The sequence below is a fragment of the Mycteria americana genome, chromosome 5 (genome assembly GCF_035582795.1).
Source record: "Mycteria americana isolate JAX WOST 10 ecotype Jacksonville Zoo and Gardens chromosome 5, USCA_MyAme_1.0, whole genome shotgun sequence".
Classification (NCBI taxonomy): Eukaryota; Metazoa; Chordata; class Aves; order Ciconiiformes; family Ciconiidae; genus Mycteria; species Mycteria americana.
This window is the reverse complement of record NC_134369.1, coordinates 29,393,300-29,416,912: the sequence shown is the minus strand read 5'-3', so window position 1 is coordinate 29,416,912 and position 23,613 is coordinate 29,393,300. Positions and strand designations below refer to the sequence as shown.

At 38.6% G+C, this 23,613-nt stretch overlaps 1 protein-coding gene across 21 annotated transcripts in view; it reads right to left on the bottom strand.

Annotated features, from left to right (window-relative positions):
* The window catches only part of CELF1 (CUGBP Elav-like family member 1), a 69,769-nt gene that overhangs the window by 29,293 nt on the left and 16,863 nt on the right, over window positions 1-23,613 (bottom strand). For 11 of the 21 annotated variants that reach the window (XR_012775900.1, XR_012775899.1, XR_012775901.1 and 8 more), the window contains 8 exons: window positions 22,804-22,844; window positions 8,851-8,930; window positions 6,593-6,780; window positions 5,719-5,801; window positions 5,255-5,303; window positions 1,867-2,001; window positions 1,586-1,665; window positions 1,024-1,185 (listed from right to left, as the gene is read on the bottom strand). Coding sequence is in view for 18 of the 21 variants with exons in the window: in XM_075502583.1 (XP_075358698.1) it covers window positions 1,024-1,185; window positions 1,586-1,665; window positions 1,867-2,001; window positions 5,255-5,303; window positions 5,719-5,801; window positions 6,593-6,780; window positions 8,851-8,921 (768 nt within the window). In the remaining 3 variants the exon portion in view is untranslated. The remainder of the gene's footprint in view (window positions 1-1,023; window positions 1,186-1,585; window positions 1,666-1,866; window positions 2,002-5,254; window positions 5,304-5,718; window positions 5,802-6,592; window positions 6,781-8,850; window positions 8,931-22,803; window positions 22,845-23,613) is intronic. The other 10 variants (XM_075502595.1, XM_075502594.1, XM_075502593.1 and 7 more) reach the window with 3 other exon arrangements.

Genomic DNA, 23,613 nt, shown 5'->3' with positions numbered 1-23,613 from the left:
TACCTCAAGCCAGACTTTACAGCTGACACTGCCAGCATAGGACAAATGGCAAATGCCATACCAAAACCAAGGAGCCACTGTGAGAGGGAACCCCCTCCACTTTCCTTAAGCACAGCAGCCCTGAGAGAAATTTCAAGCCTCAGCTCAAAAGCTATTTAGAAGGATTTCCTATTCCTTTCTCCATTAACTAGCTGTTGCTACAAAAAAATTCCAATCTGCCAAACCTAAAGCAGTAGTAAAAGAGAGAATGCCCCCACTTCAACAGTACACCATACCAAGAATGAGATGAAATTTTCCTTTTCTGTTCCCCAGACCTTATATTGCATGAATACAGTTCTCATAGCTACTCTGGCAACCCACATGAGCCAGAGCACATCAGTTTATGAAGAGTTCACCCTTTAGGGACCCAGCAAAATCAACTAAAATCAGTGACAAACAGCACACTACCTTCTGTTGTGTCATTTTTGCTAAAGGGAGTATAAAGAGAATAGCTTCTCTCTATTTTCTGAGGGCTTTTTTTTTTTTTTTTTTTTAAACTGTGCATTGTCAGCTGCTTGGTGCTTCCAACCTGATCACCTTTTCTATTTGGACAGCACCAAGTACTGTTCTAGGTTTCACTGGAAGGGGATGAGAGAAATAAAGGCTGAAAAAGGAAAAATGGAAGAGGAATACAAGAACTATGTCATCAGATAGACATGAAAAGGGCATTTATATGCGAAAACACTGAGGACATAACATATGAAGAAAATCTTCCCAGCACAAAGTCATTCTACAGAACACAGGGAAAAAAAAAGTTTCAGTAGTTATGCCTACAGTGAATGCGGTTGAAATCCTCACTTAAATGTATCCGGACTAGCTGTTAGCACATAACGTAATTTCAGCCTCCTCATCCACAAAATGGGGATTAAGAACCCTGCTCCTATCTATCAGGAGCCTTCTAAAAAATGAATACATTAAACCCTACAAGACAGTCAGACACTGTAATCCCTGAAGAGATGAAAAGAACCCAAATCAGACACTCACTGCTAAGTATTGGGGTCCAAGTGTGTTGAGACCAGCCAGGTTTCCCCATACCGAGGCAGCACTGATCTGTTGCATTTGTTGCTGGAGTTGCTGAGCAATTCGTTTCTGCTCTTTGTCCTTCTGTGTGTCTGCAAATTTTACCACAATGGGAGAAGAGCAACCCTGCAAACAGCAATTAAAATAGTTACATACTTGCTATCCCCAGCAGTCACAAAAATACTGCATTAAGTCCCAGTAATTGGAAGCATTCTCCTCCCTCCACATGCATACATACATACATATATATATACATATTTTTTTTTTTTCAAACAACACATTTCATTAAAGGTTCAAAATCTCATTTGCTTTTAATTCTATTTTGTGTTTTGGTATTTTCTCTGCAAATGAAGTTTCTATCTTGAGCTCTAAAAATAGGAGCAGAACAAACACAAAGGTCCAGGAGTAGTATCTGTGAAGAAACACACACTGCACTTATCCTCCTCTCTGCTCTCTAGTCCTCCAAACTCCATAGTGACTGCCTGACAAATTACATCATTTCCTGACACCCACTAACTTGTTTTACCTCCATGGTTTGTGCTTGATGCATTGCTTTGATTGCTGTTTGTGCCATGGCTCTTGTTGTAAAAGTCACAAATGCACAACCTGGGAAAAGAACAAAAAGGAACCAAGTCATTCACTACATCCACAATTCCTGGGATGAATAAAGCAATGAAAATGCCGGGGGGGGGGGGGGGGGGGGGGGGGGGAGGGAGGAACCACAGAAAGAGCTGAAATGCCACCTTGAGTTGCAAAAGGCAGCATCCAGTGGAGAACCTTGAACTGTCGGAAAAGCTTCCTGCTTACCTCGGCTCAGGCCATCTGGGCCCCGTAATATCCTGCATTCTTCAATCTGCCCAAAGGGGGAGAACATCACTCGGATATCATTTTCATTGCACTTCTTGGATATCATTCCAATAAACAACTTCCTATCTTCTACTGCTAAGAAATCAAAGAATAAGAGTATTACTAGCAAATATGCACTTACCAGATCTTATTTTGTCAAGTCTTCTCCATCAACTGCATTTATTTCCCTTGTATTTAGGGCAGGGGTTTGTCAAAACCAGATTCCCAATAATGGAATCTCTTCAATTTAAGAGGATGCATGAGATACCTCAATGAACCTGAAGGATGCCTGTTTTATGATGTTTTATGTTAGATTTTGCTGTTTCTCCCTTGCAAGCCTGTGAACTGCAAGAATGTAAGAAAAGGAAAAAATATATCAGATTCAGCACTTCCCTGTATCTCCTACATTCAGTTCTGGGTGAGTGAGAGAAGACTTATATGTATTTTATTGGACTATTTTCATCCTCTCTCCTCTGTCTCTCTATCTTGTCTATGTCTATCTATCTAACTACCAACATACCTAACTATCTAAACAAGAAAGTGAGCTGCAGAAAGCTTCTTTCTAGCCTCTTTATCATGCCAATCACTTTAAATTTAGACCTGCCTATTTCCTCATGCTCCTGTGTCAACAGCAGAAGCAACAGCAGTTGCTAAAACAGAACAGTTTTATTTCTGTTTCAGATTCATCCATTCTGAACTGTACCAAAAGCATGAAAAAAATCACACCTCAAATCAGAATGGTGGACTGTGTTACTGTATCTTGCCTCTAAATGCTGACGCTACATTAGAGTTGAAGAATACCTTTCAGTGTGCAGACTACTTTAAAATAAATGGTCCAGAAAGACATTTCTCTTAACTTTTCAGTTAGTGGTTACTAATGTCAGTTTAAGGTCACTTAAGTGAGTGAGGTGAATTCGAATCCAGAGCAGAACTTCATACCTCCCTTTTTACTTATTTAAGGATGCTAATCACCTCTGAAATACTTGCTTTTAAAAGATGAAGCAAATTATGCAGCATACTATTTCGAAATATAAACCATTTTGCAAATACAGCATTCAGCACAATATAAAATAAAATCTGATGAAGGCTGTAGCACAATTTGAAGCTTCAAGAGAGAAAGTCTTTTCCTATTTAGTGCCACGGTGAGGCGAAATCAACTTATTTGCTGAGTCTTCTATGGTGTTGAAGAGGAAAATTCCAAACTATTCCAGCTGACATGACTTTAACTGAGTACTAAATCTTAATGTTGTACCCAGTTCACTTTCAAGTTCTTAGAGCAGAAAGCTGCTTTCAAATCCTTTTTGCAGTCTGTTTATGTTCAAGAGATCCAGAATCCCTTTTATTAATGGCAAGTTAAAATACTTCTGACTGACGCTTTCTTACTTATATTTTCATCTACACCTTTTACTAAAACTCATATAATTATATAATAGCCTCAGAACTGCCACCCTAAAATTCCATTAAATACTTTTTTCCTCTTTCCATTATTTTCCCAGGATATTCGTGTGTGTGTGTGTGTATAATGCAAGATCAATTTTAGCTTACAGAACCTATTGTGTTCTCCTCCCAACAATACTTAATTACTCCTTTCTAGATATATTTACACAGAAACATATTCTGTATACACATGGAGGAATTTGCAGATGGAATTACTCCTACTATATGTTACCCATATAACCCATCTTCTGTTTTCAGTTATCTTAAGATGTAAGCTTTCTGGAACCAGGATTATCTTCTTCATGATGCAATGCTAATCGTATAGTAACCATGGCAAATGAAGAAAACAAAATTCAGCCAAGCCTAGAAAGGCTGAAACTACAAGATGCTAAACACTTTTTCTTTGCTTATCTTGCAGCAATATATATAGACACACATATATTTGAGCATGTATGTATGTACGTATATAAACTCATCATGGAAATACATGGATAAATGATAATTTCCCCAATGGTAGCTGCTTAATCCATCTGAAATGGCCAATGTGCAGAAATATTCACAGTTTTTTCTCTACTGAACTGTTGTGAATTCTCAATCTCCCTTGTATACTACAAGAAGTTTTTTGATTCCCACCCTAGCTGCAACAGGCCTTGCTTCAAATTGGTCAAACACTTGAAAAAGCATTTCTAGATTTCATAGAATCATAGAATGGTTTAGGTTGGAAAGGACCTTAAACATCATCTAATTCCAAGCCCCTGCCATAGGCAGGGATACCTTCCACTACATCAGGTTGCTCAAAGCCCCATCCAACCTGGCCTTGAACACTTCCAGGGAGGGGGCATCCACAATCTCTCCGGGCAACCTGTTCCAATGTCTCACCACCCTCACAGGAAAGAATTTCTTCCTAATATCTAATCTAAATCTACCCTTTTTCAGTTTAAAACCATTATACCTTGTCCTACCACTACACTCCCTGATAAAGAATCCCTTCCCATCTTTTCTGTAGGCTCCCTTTAAGTACTGGAAGGCTGCTATAAGGTCTCGCCAGAGCCTTCTCTTCTCTAGGCTAAACAACCTCAAGTCTCTCAGCCTGTCCTCATAGGGGAGGTGCTCCAGCCCTCTGATCATCTTCACGGCCCTCCTCTGGACCCACTCAGGCAGGTCTGTCTTTCTTATGCTGGGGGCCTAAGAACAGAGCTGAACACAGGACTCCAGGTGGGGTCTCATGAGAGTAGAGTGGGACAATCACCTCCCTCAACCGGTTAGCCCTTCTTTTGGTGCAGCCCAGGATATGACTGGCTTTCTGGGCTGCAAGTACACACTGCTGGCTTACAATCAGTTTTTCATCCACCAATACCACCAAGTCCTTCTCCACATGGCTGCTCTCAATCCACTCATCATCCAGCCTGTATCCATGTTTGGGATTGCAAGGTCTGGCACCAGGGTCAGGGCACTTGGCCTTGTTGAACTTCATGAGGTTCACATGGGCCCACCTCTCTAGCCTGTCCAGGTCCCTCTGGATGGCATCCCTTCCCTCTAGAGTATCAACCACAGCACTCAGCTTGGTGTCATCCGCAAACTTGCTGAGGGTGCACTCAATCCCACTGTCCATGCCCCCAACAAAGATTTAAACCACCTTAGTACAAAGAAGAACTCACTGGATGTTTCCCTAACTGACAACATGGTTCTACCACAAGCAGCAGCAGTGGGAGACACTGAGTCATGGAATTTTAGAGACATCACTTAAGCTACCTACTATACTAAAAACACCTTTTTTTTTTTTCTTCCTTTAAAAAAATAATCACATCTCCAGTTCAGAAAGACTTCATCAGAAGCTGTTCAACAAAAGAAAAATCCTCAAGCTTCCCTATTAGCACAAATGATGCCAAACTCAGACTTTAGTACAGCTTACCATTACTCTTTTCACTGTCAGCTGGTTTCATCTGGATAGGATGGTGCATCTGAAATGTAAAAAGATTATTTAATCCTACATGCATTCACTTTATATTATACGAAATACATCCCATAAGGATTGTGCAAGAAACAAATGGCAGCCTAAATTGCCTCTACAGAAGTGCATATGTAACAATACATAAATTTCTAGAAGAAAGAAAAGCTTTCCTAATGATATGCCATCATTCCTCCTCAGAGAGTACTACAGGAGCCATGCCCACCCACTTCACTACCATATTATTCTCCCAAATGCTCCAAAATTCCCTTAAGGTCTGTTATCATACAAATCTCATGACATTGCTCTTTTGAACAGTTCTTTCAAAACATGATTTGAGGGCAAGATAACATATGTTTGTACATCAGTGGTGCCAGAGCTCAGAAAAGCAAGATAGAGTTGTGAAGAAAGCATGGCTCTTCTCTTACCCCTGGGAGGATCTTCATGTTGTGAAGAGCATTCTGTGCTTCTAGTGCAGCTTTACGGGTATAAAATGTAACAAAACAGCACCCTGCAATTGAAACAAAATGCTAGCGAAGAAAGATCACTATGAATCTTATGTGCTGTACGGAAATTGCAAATCCCACTTCTATCCTTCCAGTGCAAAATGTATGACAAGTAGAAGAGGTTAGACATTGAAATAGGTAGGTACTACTGATTGTGACTGTTTAAAAAAGATTTCTAAGTGTAATAAAATAGGATATATTCAGAACTGACCCAACATCACCAATACACCATTAAAACAAGCATTTAGATACATCTGCCAAATAATTGTTGTCTACTTCCATTATCAAACTCAACAATTATTTGCTACTACCAAAAACTTATCTAGTTTCACAGGAAATAAGATACTGCATATAACTGAACTGCAAATCCAGGTACAGCATTTAGGATTTGATGTACACAAATAGCTAAGACCTCAATTTTATATTTTATCTGAAACTGTGACACTTCCAGCAACATTTTGGTCATACCATAGCATCACAATGATGCTCCAGAGCAACACAATATTAATTTGATGTTCTGCTTTGCAATTATAATCCATACTCTTCAAGCGTCCCCATTACTTCTGAGCTCTAAAAAAAATTATTATTTTCCTCAGCTCGGCTAATGATTGGATCATAGTCTGAGTATAATTAGACACATACACTTAAAGACTATAAAGCCTGGGCTTGCATGCACACCTGGTCACGCAGAGCTCCAACACACAGGGATGTCCGAAATAAGCAAACAGCTAAGACTGTAACTATGTGAAAGCAGCTGAGACCCCAAGTCTCACATGAGAAGTACAGAAGTTCTCACCTTTGCTTTGAGGAGGGTTTTGGCTCCTGTCCCTCAAGACATTGATTTCATAGACAGCACCATACTGTTCAAAAAGTTCTCTTAGATCCTTCTCACACCAGCTCCGTGGGACCTGACCCACAAACATTTTGATAGCATCTAGATCAGGTTGGTCTGGGTGATCCAGTGTGCCATTCATTTTCTTTGAGCTATGAAAAACAAGAAGAAATTTCTGGTTTACATCTTTCCATAGATTCTAGATGCTATTGCAGCTAGAAGCAGCATGCTTACAGTGACATAAAAAAGTTATATTTCTATACGTATATAAATGTGTATGATTAAAATATAAAGAGACTCTTGCACATTCCCAGTCCTGAATACCAGAGAATATTCAGAAACATCATTCACACTCATTGGCAAGCTGTGTACTTGGAAACCAAACACTCTCTACACAGCTGTTTAAAACTTCTCTAACGTTTGTTCCTATAATGTAGTCAACATCTGGGATTCAGGACATAAATCTGTTGAGGTAACTGAAAAATATCACTAGTTCAAGCAGGTAAAATTTTTACAGAAAAAGAAACCAGAACAGGAAGGACGCTAAACTCAGTCTACCCACAGACTATTGAACTTATCAGTAACCAGTGAAAATGAGAAGATAACATTTTTTTTGTTGTTTTTAAATGTGACTATCTGGAACTGTTTCCCAGGGAGAAGATCCATCTTAAAACAGAGAAACAGGTACAACTGAACAGATGAGAAGTTTCATTAAAGGTTTTCAAGGCAATAGCTCTTTGTGAAACTAGGGAGCTTTCAACAATATTTGGCAAAAACACAGGCTTAGGTTGTCCAATCCCAACCTGTTCATGTACTATCTAGTTAGTCACAGACTGAATCAAGTTGAGTAATGGTAGGGTGTTAACATAGAAAAAAAGTCACTTCTCAGACTACAACACCACAGAATTTTTGAGTATGGGAATCTTCAACAGGTTTCAAGGCATTACATCTAGCCATACAAAGAGTTTACAGCCTATTAATGAAAATGTGTTATACTCCATCTAGCTAGTTGACAGTCATACACTGCTTTCTGTATTGACTCCTCATTGTTTGCCAAGTGCAATGTGAGGTCTTGTTATCGGTAGTCACAGCCTGGTATACCACAGGACCTATCTCTGTGGAAGACTGACTGTAACGGCATCCTATTGCAGCTATAGTGATTAGTAGGTTGAAATTGCTGACCAATGTCTGCATAATCTAGAAAGGACATGGGGAGTGGAATAGTAACTATACAATGATTCCCCCCGCCCCCAAACTCTTTGTTGAAGAATACAGGTGGCCTTCTTCCAGAGTAGTCTGCTCTCCATCTCTGCTTTTTTCTTTTAAAGTTAGTTTTTGAATGACTTAACTGCACATTACAATAAACAGTGTTCCTCTCACTGTCCATCTGCAATCATATTTTGCCCTGAATTAAAAAAAAAAAATTCCAAACCAGGTAATGTTTAGTTACTTTTTCCCCTCAATATGCTGCTGTTCAGAGCCTAAGGGAAAACCGATGCTGGGAAACCTCTTGATTTTATAACTGTATGAACAGACCTCAGAAACAACAAAGCTTCATACTAGAAGGGAAGGGAATCATCATAAATCTTTTCACTCTTCTCTACCTTTCCACTTAGAAAGGGTCAGCACCTCTCCAAATATCCAAGGCAAACAATATCTTTTCCAAAGTGGTAAACTACCTCTTTTCATTCAATGTCTTTTCCTTCCAATTGAGAACAACTGGAAATCATTAACCCTCTTCCAGTTTTCAGCCCTGCCTTCTATGCCATGGGTAGCTTCAAGAGCATAGCACGGCTCCTGTTAACTGGGCAAGTCTTAACATGACCTCAACAGTATTCACGGAATCTTTCATTCCTAATTAAAAGGTTTAGTCTGGAGTCATTAATAGGGAAGAACAGAAACTGTTCTCCCAACAATTGATTTAAATAACTGATTTTATAATACCAGCACCTGTAGCATACTATAAACAGTACTGCCAAATAGCTTTATTCCTCCTTAGCCCTCATCCCCAAAATTATCAGATCATTTTTTCCCCCCTATCCAGAATCCAACATCAATTGTCATTGCCCACTAGGATTTCTTCAAGAAAAACTGCAGGCTCTCCTATCTCTCCCCGCCCGCCCCCCCCACCAGGGGAGTTCATCAGACAGCAGAGGCTTCAGAGACAGCAATTCCAACTATCACTTTAGTTATAAACTTAGACATGAAGACAAAATACTTACACAGGGCTAGCATTCAAGGAGCAATGGTCCACCATCATCTCTGGGAGGAAATCCAACTTGAACGCAGCCATCACCTCAGTCTGTGACAAACCACTAACACTAAATCAGTGTATTGCCTAACCCCCAAACAACACCACTTCCAAAAGTCCTGCAGGTCTTAACACTCAGCCACACAAAAAACACTCAAACCACAGAAACAGAAGCTCAGGGAGACCAGCAATAGACACCACAGAAACAGGCTGGACTGGGAAAGGGACATGGAATCCCAGATTAAAAAGGGGATGTGACCATGTGAAGGGAGGCTCAGCTTAATACACAATGAAAATGCTGATGTACTGGGCTTGTTTTGTGCAATTTTCCCTGGCGAAGCAGTACTGAGTGCACTGTCAGATAAACAGAGTGTCAGATCCATGAAGATAGCAATGGGTAACAGAGCAGAAAGAATACAAACTCCAGTCTTTCCACCCCCAACTAACTCCTTGCCTCCCAAAATGGTAGTCCAAGGCCTTGAGGTTCAGACAGACACCTCCCATATCACACTATTAACATGTAAAGTCAAGAGGTTCCTTCACCATAAATGTTTTCAATGGCTGATCTCACTCTTTTCACCCTGTGCACCATTTTTGACACTCTCCTAACTTCTAGGGAGAAAAATGCCAACTAAAATATTTCTCTGAACCTGGCAAAAAAATCAAAGCTAAGAAGATCTGATTACTCAAAAATTCCTTAACTACCACAGAACATCAAAACCTACTCCTTTTATAGGAGCAAAACATGCATTGTTCTGGAAACAGTACTTTGCCCATCATGCATCTATAAACCCAGAGATATACAGAGCCTATACGTGATAAAGAAAGGGAAAAACAGAGTGATTTGTTGAAAACTGTTTTATAATCTTTCAAAACACCGATCAGAACACCTTAGCTGCTTCATCATTAAAACAGGAATAACAAGTTGATCAAGGAACTGTGAGGTGTATTTATACACACAATATAGACCTCTTGTTAAATCTCCAATACCCAAACTAATGGGGAGATAATCTGGATAATACTGGATGCATTGGGAGATGCAGAAGTATTTGATTGGAGAGAGAGAGTGCTGCAGAGGCAGCACTCCAGAAGGGATGATTAATTCAAGTCCAACATGAATCCAGATAAGTCTTACGTATAAGGTCAATATAACCACAAAATAAACTCTTAGAGCATCAAGGAATGCATGCTGGGGCAGATGCGATCACTTCTTTCTTGTCTGTCAACGACTGCAACATGTACTTGCAGTTATTTAGACTGGCCAGTATATACAGGTTTCTTTATGCTTGCACAGTTACAGCACGTCAGTTATTTTTTCATAAATAACCATTTCCAACCTCTGAAAAAAGAAGATTTCTCATCTTCTGCCTACAGCGAGGTTAATTAAGAGGTTATTAAAAGGTGTTAGGCCTCATAATACAAAGACATATGTATGTTACTGCAAAATAAGAGAGGACATGAATTTAGCACACATCAGATACTCAACAGTAACTACTTCATGCATGCTCTTACTACATGGTAAATGCAAGAAAGCTTATTCTTTAATGTGTAGGCTACCTGCTAAACACCACTGTTAAGACCATGCAAATAGGCAGTAGGGAGTACAGGTCAATTTATCAGCTTTCAGTAAACTGTTCATATCTACCTTCAGACACATCTTACAGGCTTCCCACTTAAAAAATGCCATGTTGTGTAAAACACATCATATTCAAAGGTTAAATTGAGTCTGGAGCCCACTTTATGGATTTATCTAAAATGAGCCCACAGAGAGAAACACTTCAGATTTATATGATTAGAACAGCAGAAGATACAGTGGGGTTCCTGCCACTGTTCACATAAATCTGTAGACCAACACTGAATTCTGGTCTCACCTATGAAGACCAGAATTCATTCCTTCTGGTCTTCCAGTCACCTTTAGCTTTTTTAAGCAGCCAGTAAAATACCCCAGCAGCCATGCTCACTGTAGGTTTAATGAAATATGATGCTGGCAACAGATATTCTAGAAAAGGTTTTAAACAGGTTACCAAGATTGACTACTTTACTGAAGAAAATCACTAAGTCATTATGATATGATCCTATGCCCACCCCTTCCCTCATCTCTCTGCTCCCCAAAATGGAATTCATATCTGCTTGTTCCACTAAGACAAAACTGCAACAAGTTACAGGCATTGTCATACTGTTATATTCCATGTCAAATTCAGGCTTTGATAATTAAAACATTAGTTTTGAGCAACTATCCTGCTACATACTAATTTTTAATTCTTGTTATACTTACTCTCATTTCTCCTGTGACGTGCTCACTTCCTTTAATGAACAATGCCAAAAATATTTCACATGCTGTTATGTACAATTTGGGGGAAAGGAAGAATCAATACTAGAATGGTGAGTAAATATCTGAAGGTATGTTAGCCAAGACTCAGTACCCTCAGGGTACCATACTTCTGCAGTAATGATGGCAATTTCAGTGACAAAACGCTAGTGTACAAACACGTTTGTTTTAACATTATTTAGTTAAAGGCATCAAGCTAGTGAAATTAAAAGACTTAGACTTCACTTGTGAAAATATCAGAAAGAGTGGAAAAACATGGTATTTCGCTACTGCACAGAAATAAGAAGAATCAAGTGAGGAAGCAGCGTTTCTTTAGAATTATAAAAAACCACAAAAGTCATCCTAGCCATTACTCACAAAGAAAGGAAGAAAAATAAGAGAGCTAAACACACTTATTTTTTGCTCAGATGTCAAATTCCTGCTGGCTTCCAGATCCATTCTTTGACTGTTTCTATTCAAAGGATAATAGAAACAATGTCTGAAATTCCAAGCTCTATGGGCTGTGGCTACACATTTAAATGTGGTGCTAATCTGACAATACGAACATTAAAAACTTCTACACTACAGATTAAATCTCACTTTTTACACTTCTGAAGCCCCAGATTATGCTGCAGAATATATTGCTATATATGCTCCTCAGAGATTGCAGAGTATAAATGCTAAAAGTTTCGCTTTTAAGTTTACAGAATTACATCACATCCTGGAGCACAAAACCTAAAAAACCCCACAAAACAAAAAACGTGTCATATTTTCTTTCCTAAGAAAGCCTTGTTCATTTCAATGAACAATTAACTCTGAAAGCTAAAGATAATACCATCTTTTGTTTTATACAGTCTGAATCTCAGAAAACATATACAAATCTGAAGCTGAGGAACTACTGGGATGGTGAGAGCGAACTATGGGGAACGATGCAGGCTATAGGGAAATCAGATACTGTGAAGCTTTGAAGGAGACAGGTCCTAGAATAAACTTCCCCTCATATTATCTATGCATATCCAGATCTCTACAGTGTTGCTGAATTGCAGTTTTGTATTTAAACAGATAACCCCTAGGTTACATGCATCAAAATACAGTAACTCCTTGTCAATATTTTGTTGTTTCATTGTTGATCATGTAAGCATGTGGTCAGAACATTTTCTGCCTATGTTGAAATCCAAACTGTCTCCCCATGTCTCTTTGGGTACAAAAAGCCCCTTACCTAGTTGCCAAAAACTGCAGCGTCTTCCTCTGCCAATCTCTATGACAGTTATGCATCATGAGTACGCAAATCTGTCGCATTCAAAATGTTGACTTTACCATCAAAATACATGAAGTTTTGGGCTGTCTACAATTCAGATTAAATTAACTGAAAAACATTTCTATTTATATGAAATTTTCTCCACATTCCTAGGTAGAGAAAAAGGATAGGAGGGGATGATAACTGCTTTTATCTCAGAAATAGCCAAGTTTCATGGTGTTCTGTCTTATGCATTTATCTGAGAGCATTTAATTCCTCCACACTCTCCAGACCTAGATGGATTTTCACAAATCACGTAAATAAATTTCATTCTAAAAGTAGCTTATAATAAGCTTTTTTCCCCCTCCTCTTCCTCAAAAGATTCCTGGGAAAAAAAATATTTGAGGTAAATCAATACATTCTGGACCTACTTCTCTGGCTTGTGAATGAAGTCCTGTTTACCTCTAGCTTCTATTCCAATTAATTCTGTGAAAGCTCAAAAGAATGGATTCTGAACTTTTGCCTGACTGAAGAATCCCCAGGACTCCCAGCCCTCTGCCAGCAGATGAAGCAGCAAGTCACCTATCCCTCTGGCTTACAGGATGATGTTTTCTCTGGCTGAGACTCTTAGAAAGGGAAAAATAAAATGGCAGCTAAACTTACCCTTTTATTTGATAGTAAAGACAAAAGATTCAAACAAAATTACACAAAACCTATTTTCTAAAATGAGGGAATTCAGTTATTTTTCTGGAAAAGGAGATAAAACTTTGCACTGAAGTGAACAAATTTGTTATTCTAATGAATTCTAAACAGTGGAGCTTATAAAAAGATAGACAAGAAACACATACAGGTACATTTTCTTTTAAATTGTCTATGGGCTTCCTCAAGTACATATGCTTCTTTTGAAAGCTCTACTTCTATTCTTCCTGCCTTCTTACTGCTATGCAACATTCACTTGAAACAGAATCTACTGCCACACAATTCACAAAGCGGTTGTAGTTTCCTATGTTCATATGAGTAAAGCAGCAGACTGGCAAAGGCAAATTTGAAACTGGTAAGAGGGAACACTTCTTACTAAATTCACAGGTAAAATAAATATTTAGTGGCAGTGACTTTTGTAATCCTGTCAAAGCTTGACAGGGTTTGAGCACAACTGGATTCTTGTAGTGATATATTTTTCCACTTCTATTTACTGCACATATATATAAATCCCAACTGGGTTTTTTTTGTTGGGTTTTTTTTTTTTAGACAGATAACACATGGGCTATATGCATCAAAATACCGCACATAAGAACCACCATCTTGTAGCTAACATTAGGACGGAACAACTAAGTAACGTCATCTTTAAACACAGACTAATCAATAATTATTAAGATTTTAGACCCATTTGGCTAATGGACATAGTACCAGGCATTATCAGAAGGAAACCACAAACTAGACTGCGTCCAGTGTAGCAGTTCTCAAGTTCCTCCGTCACAACTTTTTACCTTTCTAAATCAACAACCAGCGCAAAATCTTCATGTGAAAATAGATATGGAAGACATTGTTTGGATTAAAACCACAAAAGTTACTGCTTCTCTACGGCAACTGAGATGGCAAAACAGTCCTATATAAAGTCTTAATACCTGTGTAAGTCTGTTGTATGAAGGGATTCTGAACTAAGCTGGTCAGAAAAGACCTATCGCTTGAACGTGCTGTTTCAGAGAGGCATGAAGGGATTGCAAGCTGTGGTAGAAAAGGCAGCTCTGTTCCCAGCTCCGCACCTTCCCTTAGCTCCTCAATTTCCAAATGTCATGCAGGTAAATCAGGAGGCAGTGATGCTCTCCCAGGACACAGAGAACTGATAATACTGTTTGCTATACAATAAACCTATATGCTAGAGAGGTAACCCTTAACAAAAGTATGCCAATACATACCAAAAGCAGAACTAAAAAAGGCTGTTACTACAGATGAGTCTTACCTCCTTACAATAAATCCAATGAGTCTCAAGATCTTTCAGTGACTGCTACCTGTTTAGCTGTGCAGACCACACCCAATAGCCAGACTAGTTCAGAGCTACTTGCACACAGATGGGCAAAGGGCAAGAGTTGAATGTTCTATTTTCACCTCCCCCTCACTTAATGCTGAATTATTAGGAACTTAATGCCTTGAGACATTTACTGCTCTGACAAACTTATTTGAATATGAACAGTGGACTCAAAAGTTTTCAGGAAGGAATGACAGTATAAGGCTTGTGCATTGTTTCCTTTAAAAACAGGCCAATAAAAATCCAGCTGAGCTCTCTGCAGCAGATATCTATAATTTCTATTAATCAAAATACTTCTAGATTAGAGCACAGACTGCACAGAGACATTCAGTTCCTCCTGTTTGTTCCCCATGCTGCATGCATTAGTGCAAAGGAACTTCAAAGGGCACCAGCAAAGTAGTCTAGAACACCAGGTCTTTAGACAGGCTGGTGACTTTAAGCCATCATTTTGCTGGAAATACAAACAGTAAAGTCCAGGAATCAACTAATGCTCCAACAGAAACATCTTTGACCTTAATGTAGCAGTAAAAACAAGCAAGGAAGACTTGTACCTACAGTATTACCCGCATACCAATGTGATGCCAAACAGTTCTGCTTTGACTGCCACACATTTATTTGTCTGACCAGTCTAGATGTCCCTCTTGCTTTTATTTCAAACAACAAGCAATGAAGTGAATGCACGTATCAACTGTAATAGGTCGTGTGTGGCTATTAGCTTCTTAAGCAGCTAGTATCTCCAAACTAACTTTTCAAATGATAGCTAAGGAAGCAAAATCTTAATGACTGATACAACAGCATTCCTCCTCTGAGAAGGAAAGGAGATGGTATTTTATGCAAAGGGTAGTAGATTTTTGGAACTCCTTGTTGGCAGCATAGTGCAGATACAATAAACTTACACAAGTGCAAAACCAGACTGGACAAGTACTTGGAAGAGACCCACCAGAGGCTACCACAACAGGTTAGGTTCTCCTGAACTGAAAACAGAGAGGCTGAGAGACCACTGAGTCAGTTTTGTGGTGAAAACCAACACTATCGATTATTAGCCTTTGTGAATGGCAAAGATAGGTCTGGAACATGCCAAAGAGCAGGAGTATGCCTATGCATTTGTGTTGGGACAAAACAAAAAGCACTATGGAAAAAAAGAAGAGTTGTCCTGTTAAAACTACTCAAGAACTGAACTACACACATGCTAGGTAAATGCTAATTAAAAATGTTGAGCTATTATCAGCATTATATTCAATTGGTTCAGTAAGTAACACCAACCTCACCGTCCCCAACTACACAACAAAACACCCCCCCCCAAAACACACCTCTGGACTTCAGGAAATGTTACAGCACACATAGTAACCAGTATATACACTTTCCCCTCTTTTTAAAACGCCTTGCAATTGCTTTCAATGTGCCATCATATAACTGATGAACAAATTCAATCTGTGGTATACTCGGTATCTGGATCACTCCTGAGGACAACTCACACCAAATGGCAAACGGTAGCTCTGCAGTATGAGAGCTTATCTACCAGGAAACAGGCTACAACATCTGTTCAAATCCAAGAAGCCAAAAAACCTGCAACTAGTTCCTGCTCTGCCAGTAACTGCTAGTAACAGGACATCTAACAAGAACTCAGAAGCTGAATTATCAGTCTTAAGACCCTCTTACAGCGGATGAATGAAGTTCACAGACTTTAAGACAGTGGCCTCCAAACTTCCGCAATTTTCCTCTCAGCTCCCTGTGACACATTGCCTCTTCATCTGCTTGCCTGAGAGGGGACACGAGTGTGCTGTGAATATACTGACGGGGTTGTGGGTATCAGAATTCTGCAATGCAAGCGACCCAAAGCTCTGCAGACAGTGATCTTCTCTAGGGCAGAGCAGCTGCACAGTGCTACCCTGAGTTTTACTTTCTTGGCGTGTAGCTGTCAGCTAACACAGCAGCATGAGGCTGCTAACCCAGTGCTTGACCTGCAGCAGTGTCTGCTACTTCAGTGATGATACTACAAAGGCTTGCACAGGCATTACCAAAAAGGGAAAAAAATGGAATAGACTGGCCATGAAACCACCTCCTGATGATGACCTCAAACACCCATCTCCGACCATAAAATTTCTCATTACCTTCTGGTTTGAGATTACTCAAATATTTTTGTGTTATTTTGAGGTGTATCACAACTGTTATTTCCCGAATCTCTATCTTTTAAATTCTTTTTTTACACAAAGGCAGGAACTCCAAAGAACTTCAAATACCATACTTTGCAAGAGTGACAGATAACTTCAATTAGTATTTACCTGGATTTTTCAAAGGCAGCCAGTATCTGACCACCCTGTTTTCAAGAAGAGTACCTGTGCAGCATTAGGATAATAGTCTACTATGTTAGCACAGTGAAATAAATAAAAAAGATGTCCATGTACGTAAAATCTTAAAATTAAAATATTTTCCTAGAAATTCCATCTTCTCTTTGGTATTTAATTATCTCCTTCTTATACCTGTTCCCCAATGATACATTAAACACTTCCATTAATCTTCACAGAAATATCACAAGAGAGGTACCTGGATTGTTGTCTTTCCCTTATAGTGTAAGACATTTTCTTTTCCTACTTTTAGACTTCAATTTTGTAATTAAAGTACCCAATTGTGACTTTTCGAATAGTGATCTGAAATGTACATTAAATTTCTGTCTTTCCCAGTTAAATTTTATTTATCTTGCATCTTTCCTCTTTTTTTTCAGACTAAGGGAATGGAGAGGGAGACAAAAAAAAAAATCAGCATTACTAGCTATTTCTTGGTAGTAGTCATGAATTAAAAAAAACAAAACAAAAACGAAACCAAAAACCCCCAAAACCACAACACAGTAAAACTTACTGTGATGCAAAGAAGACAGCAAAGACCTGGCTGAGAAGCCACTGTATGAAAGATACTAGACAGGAAGTAAATAAGCAGATGAACAAACTGCCAAAAGACCAAATAATTATTTTGGAGCAATTAATGCATGACAACCTATCAGGGCATCTGTACTTGTAGAACAGATAACAACAAGCCTTACTGCAGGCTCCCTAGAATAATTAATTTTGGCAAATCATAGACAAGGAGTAATCACCACATGCTTATCCCTCTTTGCAAGACATTTTGCAATTAATAATTGATATGAGGAAGAAGCATTGATGTATGAATCCCAGGGCAACTTCTTTTAAAGCAGAAGCATATAGTTTCTTCCTCTCATTCTAGGAAGACATATGAATGTTAAAAACAACAACAACAACAAAACCGTAAAAAATTTAATCTTTTTATCCTTATCTGTAGGTTGTGGGTTGTTTTTTTTTTTTTTGTAAATAGATATAAAATGTGTATTTCAGGTACTGCTTAAGCTCTATGGGAAGGTATGCAAAAGAAAATTTCAGTTAGAGATTATTATTTTTTTTTAAACATCTGCCAACATTCCAACACATATAGTTTGGGAAGCATTTTGAGGTTTTTATCATTACAGTGCTAGAACACAACAACGCTTGTATTTTGCGAGAGGCAAACTATGGAAATCTTAAGTACCTAAGAGAGATCTGAAAGACCTGTAGATAGAAAAAAATTCTTGAGAAAGTAGGAAAAGTGGCTTGGTCACAACAATAGTAAGAGGAAATAAAGGCAGCAGTATGACACAGAACAGGAGACAAGGCAGGAAATGAGAGTGTAAGAAGTGAGGACATGCATTTCTATCCTGTGCAAGGACAGAAAACTACTAAAAGGAGACAGGATGGAACATTTAAGGCAGCAAGGCAGCAGCAAGGCAGCAGCAAGGTTTGAGGGTTCCTCCCCCCCTTCTTTTGTTTATGGACTAAATTCAGACCATGAGACAGACAGAAAGTATTGCACTTCAACACTTAAATCTTCAGTAGAAGAGAATAAGAATACTAATGCTTACAAGCTATCATGCCCTGAAAACAGAGGTATATAGATCCACTTACATCACCTTTCCCCTCTTTTTCTCCCAAATGTTGTCTCTGAGTTTACAAAAATGATTTTTTTTTTTTTTTTTTTTTTTTTTAAGATTGGCCAGAAGTTTACCTTCAGGTATTTCAACTTTCTGTGTAAGAAACAACCCTACAAGCAATTCTATGTAACAGAATACTTTACTGTTGGAGAATACTCCTCCAACTTTTTTACTTTGTAAATACAAACACGAGACCTAGACATCTGGTTTCAAATAGGCTTGTATTTTGCTGTCTTTTCCTACATTATAGGAATCTGCACCTCTGTACTTAGTCAGAAAGATGCAATGGAAACAAACGTTTTGTCATCTCTGCAATATTTACTAGAGAGATTTTTAAAGAATCAACTACACATTTTAGCTTCGTTTTCTGCCACTAAAACAGAGCCAGAAGTTACTCTTCTGCTAAGGAGCTGGAAATCCACTGGGTCCTGGAAAGCTCTGAACAGCCTGCTTGTCTTCAAGCCAAACATGCCACAAAGCACTATAATGGTCAAAGCAACTACATTTACACAGGGATGCGTGGTTGTATATTGGACCCAGGGGAGACTACAGAACCAGCTATACAATTCCAGGACAATACCACGTATGAAGATTGTTGTACTACCCTACATGAGAACTACAGTGAATCAAAAATGCCTTTTAATTAAGGTTTACTGCAAGCAATGTACCTTGTGCATGTGTCAAGTAAAACCTGAAAGTAAGAACTGGTCAGAGTTACTTTTTTTACTTATGAAATGTTAGCGTGTAATCTTAACTCAAAGGAACAAACTTTGTATTATTAAATTATTTTAAAACCTCTCCTTTCTGAGATGTCTTAGAATAGCAGTCAGACCTGGTTAAAAATCTTTCTGAAGTATGATAGAGGCTTTTTTTTCTTCCCCTGTTAAGTTTCAAGAGACCTTCTGGACTAAACAAAGCAACAAGTCTCAAGTTTCATTGTCCTTTGCAACCGTCAGAACAGCCACACAAGCTGTTTTGAGGAGTCCTTTAATCTCAAATTGTTTCTACTAATAGTACCAGATAGAAACGAGAATCAGTTAATATTATACTATGGTAAAAATTCAGTCACTATTTCTCTCTCATTTCATTTTATCCAAATGAGAGGTTTTTGTTGCATGTTACCTGAACAGAGTTCAAATGCAGCCCCGACAGCTCCAGGAGATAGAAATTATTATTGCAGTGATTACTATGTAGTGCATCAACTTAGAACACGGTAAGGCATGACTTCCCCAGGCTCTTGGCACAAGGCTGCAAAGGTAGCAGTATAGCTCCAGTATTGTCCATGAGCAGAGTGGAGGAGATTGGAATGGGATGTGGTATCCCTGGAAAGGCAAACAATTCAAGCTACCACATACATTGTGGAGTAGAAAAGACTTAACAAATGCAACAAGGGAAGCTCCAGCATCACTCCTGGCATAGAAGAAATGCGACCAATTTAGGAAATTGTTAGTTTGTTATCTTGTCTCCTAATCAAAGTTAAGACTCCTGCTGCGTATTTTGTACAAGCAGCCATCTGCAAAACTTCACTAGCTTTTAAGCTACACATGCAGGACCATAATCAAAAATGTCAGAGTAAGTTTCTGAAAAATATCTAAACTTTCCAAGCTTCTAGAGTCAAAAGAGAAACAGTATGATATATGTGCCTCAGTTTTCCTAATCAGCTAAGAAAATACAGCCATGCCCATCTAAAAATTTCCTCTTTAATAAGGTCTAACTACCATTAGATCAGATGCTATAGTAGGTTTCAACTTCAGGAAAAGCTAAGCCCAGAAAGAATGAAGAATACTCTGATCCAGAACAGTCCCTCCAAACAAACAAACAAATAAATCTATAACCAAAAAAATTTACTTCTACTTTCCCAAACTATAAATGGATTTAAAAGTATTGAGGAAGAATTAACTTCTCTTATGGCAGAACTGAAGTTCCTTCTAAGTAGACAAATTACAATTTTTTAATGCCCATTTTCATTTTCATGCCAAAGACTTCCATTTTGGAAGAGGCTCAGATCTGCAGAAATTTTATTTGAAGACAGACACGTTTTAGGTAAAAACAGGTAAGTTGCTATTCTTCATCACACAACATGCCTACAGATCTGCCCCAATGGAGTTTTCATTAGAGCTTACCTTCAGGAAAACAACAGGATCACCCTAAAGGAGGGGCAGGGCAGTAAGAACAATATGAACACTACAGTGCTCTCTATTCACAGAGCATTTAAACAGTATAAAGGTATTTTTGTCCTCCAGCGGAATATCAGCATGGTGAATGCGGTATGACAACTGTCAATACAGAGGTAGGAGTTCCTCAGTCTTGAAAACCGTCAATGCTCATAAGGCACTTTTAAGACAATAATATTTGACAGAAGAATAACTGCTTAATCTGCTTTGGCAAAGTGTGGCATATAAATTTCAGAATACAAGAGGCAATCCTGAGTCTCAGAGTAAACTCTCTATTCAAAAACTTGTCTGGTGAAAAATAGCAGCTACCAGAAAAGTGGGGAACAAAACCAAGTGCTATTTCAAAGGCCGATTGATTCCTTATCTCAAAGCAAAGCTGACTCCTCCTCAGTTTTATTCTCTGTACCAGACCAGAAGCAGAATGCCATCAGTTTTACTTCGATACATCTCTGTGGAGTTAATTTACAGAGTTAATCTTCATAAGAGACATTTCATACTGGGACACATACAAACAATTTTATATACTGTTATCAGATGTTCAAGAAAAGACTCAATCCTCTTTCATTTGGATACCTTTCTACATTCACGTTAAGGCAGATGAATTCAACTTTATATTCCTCTTAAGATGAAAAACCATGGGTCTTGCACCAAATGGAAGTATTCTATTTTGTGACTTCAGCAACCATAAACTTGATGACTACTTCGCTATTTAAGTAATCTGACTATTTTGTTATTTAAGTAATCCAAATCTATTGATTCTGGACCTGTGTTTTGTAATTGGCAGAATCCAAATGAGTTTGAAAAACTAGGTCCAATCACAGATTAGTCTGTCTCAAAAGATACAAACTCTTCAGGCAAACCCACAAATATAATGACCAGTATTCTCTCTTTCCCATCTTCCATATGGTCCTAATGGAGCGGCAAAGGAGCAGGAAGGGCAAAGTACAGAGTACCAGTTATTTAGGAAAGAAGTTGAGTGTTTTGTAACACCCACAATGCCTGGAGACCAATGCCCTCAAACCGGTACTTCCAAACACAGAGGTCAATCACCAATTCTCTAAAAATCACTTGAAAAGGAAGGTGGTTCTTAATCCAACTTTAGCTCTTTCTACCCTGATGAGTAACATAGGGAGACAGGATATCCTGCACTTTAAAGACAAATTTGATTTTCTTTCCGATATAGACATGACTAAATCCTTTCCAATGTATTTATGAAAACTGTAGCAAATGTCTGACCACAGTAGAAAACACGTGTTTCCTCAAGACTCCTCAATATCAAAACTCAATTCTGCCTGGTTGTCTACAGACTAAAGCACACCTTAAATATTTCTGCCACAGCAGAGGTGATTCATCAGAAGAGCAACAATCATACTTTGAGCATGATAGTGTTACTTAACACAGCAGTTACAGGTCAACTGTCCCTAGAAGTGCACTGAAACTCTTAAGGTGCACCGTTACAGACAGTTTGATCTATTCTTTTGGTACTCCTCTGACCACACAGTAACTCATTCGAACTTGCTAAACCAGAGAAATAACAACTTGATCACAGAAGGGATTTTTATTGGGTTGTCAAGCTGACTTTGTCTACCATGCAGTCAAACTATCACGAGAACCGAGCTTAATCAAAGGACGCAGGACTACCCAATTAGAAACTGAGTAAGAGAGGAAGGGGGAATTGTCTCAGCTCTCTCATGAAACTACATCCTTACTGGACTTCAGGTATTAAGAAAATTGCAACAGAAGATCCTTGCATTTGGCTCCAAGCATTTTCACACTAGACTATGTTCCCTTTCTGCTGCACATAATCAAATTTGTCTCAGCCCATAGGGAGTTATTCCACTAATACTCACCTTTAGGGTTTCATGTACTACAGAGTACTTGAGACTTGTTCTGGTCAAGAAATTACTGTGAAGACATGCATTTCTACTTTGTAGTTAGTTATGTTTCTAAAATTATTAAATTACAGATGGAGCTGAAGAAGCCTATTGACTTGGTGCTCACAGTCCTAAGTTGTTAACGCTCCCAGCCCCCTTTAGCAGTACAAAGGCAGGAAACTGCAAAGAGTTCAAGGTTCAGGGAACACTGCTCACTGCAGTGGAAAACGGCCACTTTCATCATTGGAAGTAAAAACAACTTCTCTCTAAACCATTGAAAGGAAGCTCCAATACGCAACTGACGGATACAAACTGTAGTTGGTTCATACCTGCAGCTACGCACCTCCCTCTAGCCGTTCCAGTCTTCACTCTAAAAGATAAGGAAAGAACATACATTGAGTACTCCAGAGTTAAAATCAGATAATAACAATCATTACAACATGAACTCCATCTTGTACAATGGTGAGGACTATGAAAGTAAAGCATATTTCTAATAACAGAAGTCATCATGAGGTGGTAACAACCCTCATTAGACTCAAAAATGAAGCTGCACATTTCAAAAATACAGAGAATAAATGAAAGGGTGCAAAAGAAAGGACTGCAAACACAACATGGCTGCAAACAGAAGTCTTGTAGCTTCCTAATAACATTCAGTGGACTTGTCCTGTCTGGCTTTTTAGCTCTCATGACAGAAGCAGAGTTACCAACAGCAGTACTCACAATCCTAAACTCCTTTATTACATTATTTTAACAGCAGCAGCACTACCAGATGACAATTAACCTGCAGATGGGAACTCTAATGTAAGATAGCATAGATGGAAATGTATGAAAAAGCTCTGAATTAGGGAACAAACAACTAACACCACAAGGGAAAAACAAATGTTATTTCTACATCTTAAGCAAATCATCAACTGGTAATCATACAGACTTTCTGTACTAGCACCTCATAACTAGGGCATGCTACTTTCTGATTCAGGGTTCTCTTTTTGCAGATTCAGGAATTGACTCACAACACAAGCTAGCATATATTTAAATATAAACTTTGGATTTTTTAGCTTGTTGTTTGTTTGTTTTAAAGAATTTCTTCTCTGCTTCCTCCTAGATTATTTTGCAGAACTACACTCATGGTTGTCTAGCAG